Source organism: Platalea leucorodia (genome assembly GCF_965183815.1).
Source record: "Platalea leucorodia genome assembly, chromosome: 9".
Lineage (NCBI taxonomy): Eukaryota > Metazoa > Chordata > Aves > Pelecaniformes > Threskiornithidae > Platalea > Platalea leucorodia.
This window is the reverse complement of record NC_138831.1, coordinates 10860232-10874725: the sequence shown is the minus strand read 5'-3', so window position 1 is coordinate 10874725 and position 14494 is coordinate 10860232. Positions and strand designations below refer to the sequence as shown.

Here is a 14494-nt window from a genome sequence, read left to right as displayed (position 1 = left end):
ATGATAAAAGGAAATTATGTGTATCATTTTCTTTAGCAAGGCCATTAACCCCTTGTGTTCGGTGGTCTCTGCCTTCTGGCAGCTTATTGGGTTTGCAGCTGGGAATTAAAGGCACTTAAAACCCCCTCTTGTGTGGAATGTTTCCATGGATTACTGCTTCACCCCTTTGGATTTGCTGGATTTATTACGTAGTCATTTCTGCCTCAGCACATCCCCGGTCCTCTCCCCAGTCCTACTTGGGGTACGACTGACTGAACGAGAGGCGCTTTGAATTTGTCGTAGGGTGCTGACTTCTGAAGAAAACCTTGGAGAGTGCTGCTGGGATCTTTTTGCTGCCAGTATTGGTGTCTGTGCAGCGTGAGGGGTTGCAGCCGTATTTGGTCCGTTACAGACAGTGTCAATTTATGTGATTCTTTTTTAAATGCCAGGTGTCTAGTATGTAGTGTGTAGTATTTCCTTTGTAATACCAGCTTAGGACAATGCTCATTATCTTCCCTGAAAAAAAAAAAAAAAAAAAAGCCCTGTAAACTAAATCACTGTCAGGAAGTAAAATACAGGTTTGCCTCATCTCTGGGAAGCATGTTGCATGCTTTAGCTGCTTTTATGGGATTAAAAGAAACAAGTTAAGACTGTCATGCACATGAAAGGAAACTGAGATGTGGTTTGTTTCACATTGTGCAGGTAGGTATAAATTTAATAGACTGACTTGCTTTCAAAATCTCTCTTTGTCTCCCCGAATTGCATGTCAGTTCCAGCGCGTTGATGAGCTCTGCAGTCCGTAATAGCGCCTGACTGCCGCTGCCCCACAGGTGCCGTATCGGCAGGAGGGTCATCCTCCTCCTCGGGGACGTAGGTTCCCCCTACGGAACGGCTTCAGATCAAAAAAAGGAAAATTTGCCTGACATCTTGAAGTTGCGTTAAAGTATGTGCATGGCTGGTGGATCTGGGGAGGAGGAGGTGGATGCTTCGCCCGGTGGCTCCAGGGGATCGGCGCTCGGTGGGGAGCCCAAATGGGTGGCAGGGACTGAAGCTGTGGGTTTAGTTTTGAGGGAGGAAAAAATGGCAGTCGAAATACCAGGGAGAGGAAGAGCTGGTGAAATAAGGACATGAAACTTAAATGTGATGCAAAGAAGAAAGAGGAAATGAGCAGCTTGGGGCCAGGTGACGTGGGCAGGGGCTGGGCCGGGGGACGTGGCCAGCCGCCCTGTGCCTGGCGGCTTCCCGAGGGCCGAGGGGGCTCAGGCTGGACTGGGTAACGGGGTTTGTGGTGAGTGGTGAGGGATGGAGGTACCCGAGAAGGCAAGAGGGGCAGGAGCGGTTGCATCCCATCGGGCACGGGGTCTCTCCAGCCCTGGCTGTGGTCCTTGGGCAGAAGCCCGTGAGGGGCAGTTAGAGGACCTGTCCACGGGGGAAAGTTTCCTCCTAGCCTCCGGTGATTAAAGGTTGGCTCATGCCCTGAAGCATAAACATTTGTACCCTGATTTATATTTTTATCTTTCCAAAGGTAGCTGTAAATGCTCTCATTACTATCTGTGCAAGTGTCTAATCCTTTCTTTGCATCCTCCCCGTGCTCTTGGCAGTGGTGGTATCTTGTGACAGTAAGTTCCAGAGAGTAATTATGAGTTGTGTATTAAGAAAGGAAAAAAAAAAAAAAAATCCCTTTATCTGCTTTCATTTTTTTTTGGTTGTTGCTTCCTGACTTCATTCAATGTCCCCTTTCTCTTGCGTTATGAGAAATGGCAAATAGCGCCAGATGTACCTTCTCAGGCCGAGTCACAATTTGTGTACTTTTATCATCTCCCCTCTTACTCATCTCTTGCTAAACTAAACACTCCCACCCTTATCAATCTTTTGTCATATCTGCCGAGGCCTCTAATAATTTTTGTCGCCTCCATCTGAGCCTCGCCTATTTCTGCTTCATCAGAATCTTTTAATTTAAGGTTTTTAGAACCTATTCTAAATTAGGTTGTGCCATAGGCTTGAAGTGCAGAGATGTGATTTGCAGCATTAGTTTCCCATGCTTTGGGCAGTCCCAGTGTTTCGCCTCCTCCGTTCACCCAACAGCAGCGAGCGTCCGATGGTGCGCGGTGAGATGTCCACTGTCAGGAGCATTATTTCATGGGCCTCTGAGTGCAAGTTTGTCATACAGTGTTTTGGAAAACAAGCTTAAAATTTGTTCCCTGTTTTGTTGACCACACAGGGAAGCGTGCAAGCAGCTGTATGCAATATACTATTTATGTTGTAGCAACAAAAAGGCACTCTTCCTTCTCCCCCCGCCACCTTATGCCTCCTTTCTTCTCTATTAAAAAATATGAGAACTTCCCGTGCTTTTGACATCCAAGAAAAACGCAGCTCAGCAGTGAATAGTCCTCCAAATATTCAAAGGTCTGGTTCACTTTTGGATAAACACAGTAGTTCAGAATCTGATCTCGAGCCTACAGAAACGAGCTGGAAATCCCATAAGATTTTTTTCATCACTCAGACATAGTTCAGTTCTGGTTCAGTTTGCATGGGGAGCCAAGATTTGTATCCTTTCTCATTTTACCAGGATGTGTTGGCCCATCCCTCCTTTCTTGCTGGTACAGACCGCTACATGCTGTGAATCTTCGACATGCCAAAATAAAGAGAGCCATTTTTAATGTTTGGGAACTTTTTGCCAGCTGCTTTTTAAATGGCTTTGATGAGTCTTGACTGTGACTCTTTAAAAGAGGAGACAGAAGGTGTTTTTACAGTGTAACCGCCTGAGGATTTCATTTGTGCCTCAAGAAAGGGATTTTTGTAGCCATTGTCACTGTTGTGGCTGGTTCGGGGCTCACAGATTTCTGGGGTTTGCCGAGTTTGACCTCTTACCCTGCTGCCTCTTGCCGCCTGCCCCCTTCCCTCCTGCTTGCATCTCTGAGTATTTGAATAAAATACCTCGACCACCTTTCCCCCCAGGTTGGTGGAATTCATGAATATATTACAAAATTAAAATCAGGTGTTTTGGAGGCAAATCCCTGTTGTCCCCCTGTGTGGGGCTGGGTCCCCGCTGCTGCAGAGCTGGGGTAGCAGGCAGGGACGTTGCCAGCCATGGGATGCCACCATGCGGGGTGGCAGGGCAGGAGCATCGAGTCTGCTTGTCCTCCTGCCAGCAGAAGTAACCTCGGCACCCATGAGGATGAAGTGTAGCAGCACTGGGGCACAGGCAACTCCACCCTGTGGGTTTGGAAGAAAGGGTTTCTGTTTCCAGTGCCTTTTTCTGGAGGGGATCTCCTCAACTGATAGCCAGGATCTATTGCAGAGGAAAGAAACTAAGCCTGCTGGAAGAAAAATAAAGACTCATCTTCTTTCCTTATGACTGAACTATTCTAGGAGATGCTTCAGCGTGAGGCACGTTGCCAGCTCCCTTGCTCCAAGCCTGCCCCCGTCCCATCAGGGACAGGATGTGAGCCGGGGTTTGTGCATGTGGACCTCCAGGTCCCTTCTCTTTTTTCAGCATGGGAATCACCCACTAGTCACTTGGCTAGATCAGTCTGCTGCGTCTAAGCAAAGCCTTTGGGGCCAGCTGGTCATTTTATTCGAATAAAGGATTGTTGTTGAAGCTCTCCTTTTTGACAAGCTGGCTGGTAGCCCCTTGGATGGAGCCAGCCTTGCAGAGGAGCTGCAGCTGAGCGAGGCCCTGGGTACAGGCAGCATCCCTCTGCTGCACCGGTGGAGTGGAGCTGGGTACAGGGTAGATTATTACAGATGAAGGGGGATTATTTAATGAAACAAGGAAACAGAGGATGAGATGGGAATGGGGGTAATTTGAATCGAGGGCTGGCGAGGAAGCTGGACAGCAGGGCTGCTTCACCAGGTTACGTTGGATTGTAGCTGTGTCCCATAGCAGAGCCCCGTGTCCTGCCTGTAATTATCCCCAGGCTTCCCCGCTGCCTTGGCCGTGGTTCATTTTGATGTGTGGCGCAGAGGGTCAGGATGGTGGGAACGGGGAGGGAGCATGTAGCAGCTCGTTTCCCAGTTCTGGAGGAAGATGAAAGAGCTGGGTACGAATGTCGGAGGGAATAAGTGCTGCAAGAACATCTGCTTCTCTTTTTTGCATCTTCTACATTTTATTCCTCCTCTTCATTTTGGTTCCTTTCCTATTCTCTCTAGTTGGTTCTTCTCACCTCCCCCTGTTCTGTTCCTCCCAGAGGAACAGCACTACCCACTGCTGTCGCTTTGCACTATTTTTTTTTTTCCTTTTTGCATACTGCTCCACTCCTCGCCGGTTTCCACACGTTGTGCGGCTCCTCAGCCTGTCGGAGGAGAGCTGCAGCAGGGCTCCCCTCCAATGTGTCTGCCTCCTACCACCGCTCCTCTACATCTGCTGCTCCAGGAGAAGAGGGTGTCGCAGGAGAGGAGATAGAGGAGGCAGGAGTGGGAGAAACACGAAGCAGCTCTGAAGCTCGGGTGCATCCGGGCTTCCGAGCTTGTGAGCTGCATCTTGCCGCTCTGCTGGGAGCAGCTGTGGAGTGGAGCGGGGTGTGAGGACAGATGGGAGCTGAGAAAGAAGAGAGATTGCTGGCTGAGTCTAAATCCCCCCTCGTCCCACCCGGGAGAAACAAAGGTACTTGCCTTGCGAGACTAAATGGAAGCAAGAAACCCTTCTGAGAGGTGGGCCATGCCTCCACTGGGAGAGGCCCCTTTAGCTGCCAACCGGGCGGTCCCTCAGTGTCTAAAGCTATTGTGAAACTCGGGGAGAAGTAGATGGTGGGAGAGCTGCATGCCTGATACTGCAAAGCCATGCTTCGCCTAAAACACGGTGGGGAAAGCTTAGCAGCAGTCTTAGCTGTGTAAGGATCCAGCTCTCTGTTATTGCTCAGAGGTCAACACAGAAGGTCTCGCTTCTGGAGTCGGGGACTGGTGGAGCATTATGTTTTCTTCAAGGGTAGATTTTGCCCTTAATATATCTTCTGTCTCATCTCTCTCTGCTTGTTGTGTTGTGTTTTGCTTTTTAATGACCATAACTGAAATAACGGACAGATGATGATGTTGGCTGGCAAGTAACTTTCCAGATTTACTGCTTGGACACTTCAGATGGCTGCAGGACCATCTCTGATTTCTGGGAACACTTCCTTCCTCCTTTCTCAAGTTGCTTTCCTGATGGGCAGCTTTTTCCACCTGGAAAGGCCCAAAATACTTGGGAATCTGTAAAAACACATGGGATTTTGTTTTGTGCCCTTCTTGCACGCTTGTGTGCATGCTTCTCCATTTCAGAGGCAGCTGATTACTGCACAACTGCCCTGGGAATTGGCAGTCAGACAGGACACCGGTTTCTTTTGCATCCTCATGTCTGTTGCTTGTCTCCCCACCCTCCAACGTACATACCTTTCCATACATCCCGCAGTTCCCTGGATCAGTCTTTCCATGCCTGATAAACCTCAGGTGTGGAAATAAGCTTCTCCTGGCGTTAAAGTCAGGCCCATTACAGCGGTAGGTCTTCATATTTCATTAATAGCTGATTGATATTAATATTGGTTGCAGCAGATGGGAAGGGAGGAGCTTGAGCTCTTTTTCTTCAATGGAAATAGGCTGATGGAAAAACAGTTGGAGAGTCGCTGCCTTGTTGTATTGGCCGCAGCGGTGGAACAAGTTAGCAAGAGGCTCCATAGGACTGGATCCTGTTACTGTTTTCCTTATGTACTAACACTGTAAGCAAGTATATGGCATTTAACCAGCATTTCTATTTTTAAAGTTCTACCCTCTTTTTCCAGTGTATTTCCCTTCCTCAGCCCCCTTCCCGAATCGGGAGTTTCTAGCCACATGAAATCAGAGGCAGGGCTACGTTTTTACCCTTTGGGCAGAACTTGCCCAAAGAGGATGGTGAAACCGAAAGATTGAGCCGCTTGCGTGAAAATGTCGAATTACAACAGTAACTCGGGTGATAACAGTGCCGGATGTTCTGGGCAAACAACAGCTGGGCAAACAAGTCATGTTCTGTCTATCTTGCAATAAAATTGTCTTGGTCATCTCAAATGCGTACTTTCTGCTTCCCCCGCTCCCGGTGCCTAACTAGCTGGGAAACATTAAATGGTTGCCACTTCCCTAAGCACAGGGAGAGGGGTTTTCGGTGGGGCTTCCCACTTACTCTGTGGCATCTTTGAATGAAACAGGCTTGATTCATCTCGCAGTGAATGTGCTGTTAAAATTTTTCCTGGGTTAGGTGTTACCCTGTGTTGGCTCCCAAATACCATCCCAAGTTTGTGCAGAGTCTCTAAAGTACAGTGTTTCACTTGCCTTTTTACGGGTCTCTGTTTTACACCAGAAAATCTCCTTATCTCTGGGTGATTTCCTAATGGATAAGAAAATAGCTTGGGAGTTCATTTACTGTATCTTGCATTTAGGCGTAGCACTGAGCAGAATCAAGATGACTCGGTTGGTAGTGAGCCTTTTACTGGTGTCGTCCTTTCAAATCCCTGTTGATGGTGACCAAAAACCGTGGCACTCGCAAGACGCGCTTGCTAGGGGACGCTTTTCTTTCTCTTCCTTCAGTAAGTGGGAAGATTTCCTATTTGTATTTTGGTGCAGAGAGGAGGACGATTTTTTTTTTTCTGCCGATGATGTGTGATTAGCTGCTGGAGGCCAGGATTGGCGACTGGCTCTGGTTGTCCCAAGCAGCCATGTCCAGGTTTGCAGGCTCTTCGAGCACATAATATGGCTGCTGGTAATCACGGGCCCGATATCTGAAGCACCTCTGCGGTTTTGGGAGCTCTTGGCGTCTCTACCTGCCAGTCCTGTGAAGGAGCATGCAGTTGCTTGGATGCACAAACACGAGCTGGTTTACCGTGGCCCCTGGCAATTGTTCACTTGCAGAAGTGCAAGCACGTGGTGGAGATTTAGGATGTAACTATGGCAGTGGGGAGGAATGTGTGAAAAGAGCTTGGAGATGTCGGAGCACCCGCTCGTGAGGAAGGGCCACGTTAGCAGAGCTGTTGGCTAGCAGTAAACAGTCCTGGCACCCTTGTTTCAGGACTTGGCAGCAGCAGGAGTTGAACCGCGTCCAGCTTTACTCTCTACTGCCTGTTCAGTAAGTTGAGGACAAGGCAGATGATTAAGGAAATGTGGGGAAACTGCTACAGAAGCTTTTGGAAAGATAAGAGACTTTGGTCTCCATGTCTGACAGTCTGGCACTTCTCACTAGCATTGAATTCACATGCAAATCAAAGGCAACATCTACTCCCACAGGAAGCTTTATTAATGTACAGGCCTGCTTGCGAATCTCCGTGCTGATGAAGGTTGTGGGACTGACTTCACTCTCAGATTAATTTCCCTGTCTATCCTTGCTTGAGTGCTGTGCAGCATCGGCAGCCTCAGCAGGGCTCCCACGCCGGCATCCAGTGACGGGCTTCACGCAGGAGCAGTTGCTGAGTGGAACCAGAGAAAGGGGATAGAGGTATGGTGCTTGCCGGCTTGGATTAAAGGGGATGTGCCGGTGTAATGATGGCAGGTGTCTGCCGGGCCTCAACCGACATCAGCGAATTAATTTCATGAAGGCACTCCGAATGGGCTTGAAATACTTTGCATATAAGAGGAAAGAGGGATGGTGCTTCCCGGACCGAGCTAGCCATCTTTCTTCTGCACATCCCGTTGTGTGTAAGGAGTGCGGATGAGACTTTGAAATGGCAGGGGTAGTGCTTGGTCCGGGATGGGAGGGAGGAAAGACTGAGCGGGGAAATGTAGAAAGGCAAAGGGACTTGAGATCCCTGGGTTCACCATACCACCAAGGACGCAGTAGCTACTTGATGCAGATGTTCAGCAGGAACTAGATCTGAGCTATAAACAACCTTCCACATCTTAAACCCAAGCTCATCTGATGCTTAGCTTTTATTGCTGTCAGTTATTTATAGGCGGAAGAGCGAAATCTTGAGAGAAGAGAGATGGGAAATGGCATTTCAAGCTGCAATCCCCTGAGCTGTCAGCTTGCCGCCATCTCACCCGCCCCTGCCCCTCCGTGTTTTTCCCTTTGCTGTTCCTGTCCATCCGGGCTCCTTGTACCTGTGATGCTCCCTCCAGCCAACTCATTCATTATTCTCATTCTTTTTAATCTTTTCCTTCCCTCCCTGGTCCACCCTCCATGCTGGTCCCTCCCTCTCGCCATTGCTGGTCCCACCAGGTCTCATTGCCAGGACAAGTGCCAGCTGGACATGGAGCAGGGTGGTGTAGATGTCACCTCGAGTGGAGAGCCTGCACAAGGGTGGGTGTGCGGGGATGTGGGTGCTGTGCAGGTGGGACTGGAGCAGGGACAGAGCTCTGGTTTTACTCCATCAGAGCCTTGCTATTACGAGCCTGGCCCTGAGGGCAGAGATCTTCACTGGCGTGGGGTCAACCGTGGTAAGGGCTCATGGTGGCAGCGGCCACCTCGCCGAGCTGCACAGAGCTTCATGGCCAGCTCGAGCAGAAAGCAGGCATTTCTTGCACGGCTACTTGTTCTGGGAATCTTCAAAAATTTCTGGCAGCCAATTTTAGTTGTGCAACCTCTCAGCTGCCAGAACGGATAGAATATGATTATATCACATGAAATGCATGCAGGGTCTGCTATAGCAACTGTATTTCAAAGAGACAACACATATGGTGACTGGTTCTTTTTGGAATAATATCTATAAGTTGATGATGTTTTATTCAAAAAGGCTGTAGCTTGAAAGGTTAGGGATGTTCTGATTGTTTAGTGTATGATTAAAGAAAGGCTTCTGTGGTTTTTTTTGGCCTATTGAATCTAATTACTGGGAACTAAAATGATCATTTGATTGCACATTTACCTGGAATTATTCTGCTGCAGAGCCAGTCTTAATAATATATAATAATATGTTGCGCTTGTACTGTATAGCGCTTCTTGTCTGAGCAACTCAGAGTGCTTTACAAGTATTCATTAATTAAATAAGCCATACAACACCCCTGTTAAGTAGGTGAGTATTTGTTGCCCATCCCCTTAAGTCTTGTAGGTTTTATTTCTGCTACCTCTGCCCACCCTTGAAGATGCTTTAACAGCTAAATAAGCTAATTCAATAAAAATAACATTTTTTTAACCATACTTAGTACTTTCTGCATAAAGGTTTCCTTTGTTGCATTGTATTAATTGGTAGGCTGTCGGGTCTTCTGGTTCTTGATGCTGAACTGTTGGCGGGGGTGGTTGTGCAAGTGGGAGCACAGAAGCATGCCGGCCCTGCTAGTGTGCCCGTGCCCGGCAGCTACTTGCACCCCTTGCGGGGACGTGGACCATTTTAGAGATGCTGTGGGTGTGCTGAGCTCCGACCAGCTTGAAATGCCAAATCTCATTTTACCTTCATTGCACCAAGCTCTGTTGGAAATCATGTCCACCCTTAAAGAGTTTTTCTGATCCAGTGGAGACTTGTTATTAAATATGAAAGGAGGGCTCGTTGCCAGAGTGCAGTAAGGTCTCTCCTCCCTGCTTGCCCTGGCGTGCTGGCCGGCAGCAGTGGTTCTTCAGCCCCCTGGGCTGCTCAATGTCCGTTCAAAAGTAAAAAGATGGGTCTCGGCCATAAAATAACAAGGTTTTACTGGGGGGTGGTGGATCCGAGTTTGCAGTCCTTGGTGTCAAACCTTTCCCGGTGGTTCTGCGCTGAGATGAAACACTGTGCAACTTGGAGAAGCAAGTGAAACCCAAAGCATATCTGACTCCTTAATTAAATAGGTATTAATTAAATCACTCAGAGAGCATACACAGTAGGAGTGGGGAAGGCTTTTTCCCTTCTTCCGTGTAGGCATCTTGCAAAGGGACTATTTTTCTTGTTTTACATTAATGAAGTCTTCAGCCTTCCTACTTTTCCACCTACACATGTACTGAACGTCTCCAAGGAGACCAAGAAAGCCCGAGTCCGGCGCTGGTGAATCCTTCGGGAGCAGCGGGATCGGGTCTTGCCAGAGGAGCCTCAGCTGTGCCACAGCCCATCTTGCAGGGATCATCCTTGCGGTCCCCTGGCTGAGGGGCTGGGAGGGACCTGGAGCAGGGACTCACTCCTTGTCCTGCTTTCCCCCATGTTCCATCTCCTCTTGCTGTCTTTTCCCCACCTGATGGAGAAATCAGGCCTTGCAGAGGGGCTGGCTCAAGTGTCCAGGGATGCTTTTCCCTTACTTTGCACAAAATTTTGCAATAATCCCTCACTGTATGATGCTCTGCTCATGCTTTTGGGATCGTGTCCCTTGCCGGTCCATCCCTTGAAGCCGCACTGTGCCTTTGCTGCTCTGCCTCGTCGCATCTGAGTCCCCGCCGCTGGTCCGTCACAAGCTCTCAGTGATTTTGGGGATGTGAGGTGCTGTCCCCGCTTTTCATTGCATTCACTCCAGCTCCTTGCAGCTTCCTCGGCTGTTAGTATGGTACTTCGGGGGACTCGGCACGGCTCCGCCTGCCGCTGGCTCTCCTCTTCCTCCCACCATACCCTTCCAGAAACTTCCCTGACTTTCTCTGGTGCTCAGGAGAGCAGACAGTGATATACGACTGCCCTCTTCTGTAAACCAGACCTGACCCACTGGAGGAGCATGAAAGCCATTAGTACGTGAGCCTGCCTGGTAGCAAAGAAGGGTATGAGCCGCTCCAGGCGGGGCATAAAAATAACCGTATGGTGCACACCACTGGGATTCCTGCAGTTACTCAAGGTTCCCCACAGGAGCCAAACATCAGCTGCTGCTGTTTTTCTTCATAGTCAAAATGGAGACGGGTGGGATATCGCCCCATTGCGTGCAAGTGCTGAGTTGTTTTTTTTTGTGGAAGCCACTGCTTTCCTCAGTGGAGGTGCTTTGGGAGTGGAGCGGTACCCCATGACCAAGAGGTGCCTTGACCCTGTGCCCTGCTTGTAGCTCCCCATACCCTGTCTGCTGTAAACTCAATTTTCAACCCTCTTTCCTCACAGGCTCTCCAGGTGGCACGGCAGCTTCTACTGCAACAGCAGCAGCAGCAGCAACAGCAGCAGCAGCAGCAGCAGCAACAAGTTAGTGGATTAAAGTCTCCGAAGAGGAATGACAAACAGCCAGCCCTTCAGGTAAGGGGAGCCTGTGTGCCTCTGTGAGGGGCTGGGGCTTGTAAAAGCTGAATAAATGTGTCTTACTTGTGAACATTGGGATGGGACCTTCAGGAGCTTCCTCCCAGTGAAGTCCACAGAGCAGCTGTGGCGTGAGGACCGGTGCTAGGTGCTCTTGAAAATCCCACCCACGACATATTTACAAATTGTGAGCATGTACTTTTATTAGCATCTGGTAGGGTTGGATCATGACAAAATGGAATAGCTTTTGTTACCGTGTCAGTGTGCATAGGAGATTTGCATTAACATTTCTGTTTGATTGCTGTTCCATTTGTAGTCTCTGTTCACTCAAACCGTTGATTTGCTGTGTCAAGGATATTGGGAAATACTAGGATATCGTATCATCGGTGTGTTTTTTCCCCTTTTATTGTCTGCTGATTTATGGACATCTTCAGAAATAAAATCTAAATATTATCGGGCTTTGTGCTGTTATGAATTCAGAAAGCTAAAACCAATACAGCATTCCCAAACAGAAGATGTACGCACACTTATGCGGCTTTGGAGTACGTTCTGCTAGTCTTGTGGGATAAATCATGGGAGTGAAAGACAAGAAAGACCTATTAGGTCATGTATCACATTTTCCTTTTTTTTTTTTTTTTTTTGCTGTTCTAGTGTTAGAAATTCCAAATGGTGGTGGGACCGCTATTATTTTCCTTCAGACGGTTTTCCATAACAAAGCACACGCTCAGGAACTTTCCACTTTAATTCCATCCTCTTTCTCCAAGTAATACGTCTTGTATAAATACTGAGTCAGTCCCTTGCCTTGCCTCGTGTTCACACTCCTCAAACATCTGAGATACCAACATGTACTTGCCAGTTTTGGCAAATTATATGTATCTAGTTCTTTATGTATTTCGTAAACCGGCACTTCTAGACCCTTGACCACTTTGCTGGTTTGCAGCTGGTTATTGCTTTTAGTATTGCTCTCTTTGCAATTGCAGCGTGTCACTGTATTTTTGATAATAAGTTACTGAATACAGCAGTTCAACTGCAGTCACACAAAGCCCTGTAGCTGGGACGTTTATCTTATCTTGCTCTTCTATATCTGATGCTTCAGCCTCTGTAGCCCCAAATTCTTTCTTTTTTTTTTTTTTTTTTGCGCTTGTTGTCATAACACGTTGTCAAACTCATGTCTGTTTTGCTCTTTCTAATTTTTTTTTAGTTTGATATACTATCACCGTGAGTTCCCTGACAGCATTGCTGCTTCTCTTGCCTTTTATATGTGCTTCAGATTATTTTCCTCCAAAAATACGGATCCTAGACTCTTTAAATATGTAATAGAATATGGAAGGTAAAGCCAACATCACTAAAGGCCTTGACAGTAAAGTGAGAGGACCCGATCCTGCAGTTCTTACCCAAATAAAGCTGATGGGGACTTCAAGGGGAGTTTTGCCTGAGCGAGGAATAGCTATTAACTTCAGCCCTTGGCCCAGCATGGACAACTTCTAGCTTTTGTGTAGTGATTTCATCTTCAAAGCATTTTGCAAATAGTAATCTCCAAAACATCCCCAGAAGGAAAGTCTGATAAGTAAGTAGCATTATCCCAGTTCTGGACTGGGAAACTGAGGGAAGCAGGTTAAGTGACTTGCTTAGGATCACAGAGGGAATTGGGTTTAGAGGTAGGATTAAGATTCATGAGTTCCTGGCTCCCACCCCTGTGCTTAGGCTGCTGGACAACACCTTGCGCTTTATAGCTGAGCTATTATTCTTTTGGAAAGTATGAAGCATTTTGTCATTGGGCAAATATACGTTTTATTGGCAGCGTAGAGCGCCATAATCCAAAGTGTTACATTAATGCTTTCAAAAATATTTTATTTGGTAAATCCATAGCTGATCCATATGCCTTTTAATAGACTCTTCCACTGGGGACATTTTTAATGAGAGATTGTGCTGGCTAGGTCCAGTGTCAGGTACTAAAAGAAGTGCTTTGTTGTGCAGATGTCTTAAGAATAGCTCCAGAGGATGAAATATGACTGTGTTGACCTTTCAGCTGTGAGCTTATTTGTCAGGATTCAAATAAGTTGAAAGGATCAAACCAAACAGTTTCCGTAGTCAGACTGGGAATTGTGTTGCAGAGGTCAACAGTGAAGGCCACATCGCGGATTCCATAACATAGCCAATTGTTGGTACGTATTAAAGTACTGGAGCAGCTCCTGCAGGCAGAGACACAATTAAAATTCTAATTTATTAATGTATACAGAGAGCTGGCCCAGCCTGTCACTCACTGATTCAAATGACTGCCCAGTCTTTTTTTTTTTTCCCCTACTCACTCCTGGTACTTTTGCGGTCTTAAACGTACTAGAAGTCCTCTTGAATGTAACGGACCCCGAGTGCATCCCTGCAATGAAAATATGTTGCTGAAAGGAAATGGTGGTGCTGGGGGTAGAATTTTTGAGTAAAACTGCACCCATGCAAGCACCCACACCCCCTGAAGTCGGATGGCGCCGCACTGACGAGGCAATACCCGTTGTTGACAGTACGTAGAATAAATGTCGAGGGTGGTGGAAATGCACCCGTTTTTGAAAAGTTTGCTTAAATAATGAACCAGTCATCTTTGCTCTTAATTTATAAATATAGATGTCTCATTGGATAGCCACAGCGGTTAGCAGTTACTTATTTTTTTTCCGACAGACTTCATGCGTAACAAGAATACCACCAGCATTGCTTATCTCTGCTGTGCTTGGGGAGGGCACTGGCGAAAAGCTCCCTAACAGTAGTGCTGGGGAGCTGTGTTTGCCTGAAACGGGGGGAAGGGATGCCGTTCACCCAGGGTGCTGGTTCTCCTAATAAGATGCTCCATGGCCCTGCCTGCCCTGGGAGCGGAGGCTGGCGGGGTCCCACGCGGGGCTGGAAGAGCTCCCTCCATCTTGGGCTCAGCACTTTAATGCTGGCTGGCAGGCTTTGTCATGTAAACCCCACTGCCACAAACAGATGTGGAATATTAATCTGGTATACACTGTGTAGCTAATCTGTTATCGCCTCGTGGATAGTTTCCTATATCCCTTCTTTATTCACTGATCAAATAGCCATGGTACTTAAATATATCCCGGCATCCCATGGCTGCACTGGGGCATGGTGCCTTCAATAGCGTTTACATGACAATGGGCTCCAGCGATGTCTTTGGGGTCTCTTGACCTTGGTAGCTCTACCTGGAGACCTGCTTTTAGCAAAGTTTGAGATACTGAGTGTATAAGAACTTGGACACAGGAGTGGAGATGTGCTCGGCTTGTAGTTGGGGAAAAAAAAAAAAAAATCTCCAAATACACGATGACTCACATTTTGAGCCTATCTCACACTGCCGTGCTTTATATTTGGCAGTGACCTCCAGTTTCGCAGCCTGATGACACAAACAAAAGAAAATTGAAAGTTAAGGAATGGATTTAGTAACCAGCACTTGGGAAAAGAATATAAAAAATATCAGCCCCACAAAAATTACTGGAGGT

The 14494-nt window shown here is 47.5% G+C and overlaps 1 protein-coding gene across 5 annotated transcripts in view; it reads left to right on the top strand.

The window, feature by feature from the left end:
* Positions 1-14494, top strand: part of FOXP1 (forkhead box P1) — a 389382-nt gene that overhangs the window by 265989 nt on the left and 108899 nt on the right. For all 5 annotated transcript variants that reach the window (XM_082322181.1, XM_082322180.1, XM_082322178.1 and 2 more), the window contains one exon: positions 10884-11012. In XM_082322181.1, the coding sequence (XP_082178307.1) occupies positions 10884-11012 (129 nt within the window). The remainder of the gene's footprint in view (positions 1-10883; positions 11013-14494) is intronic.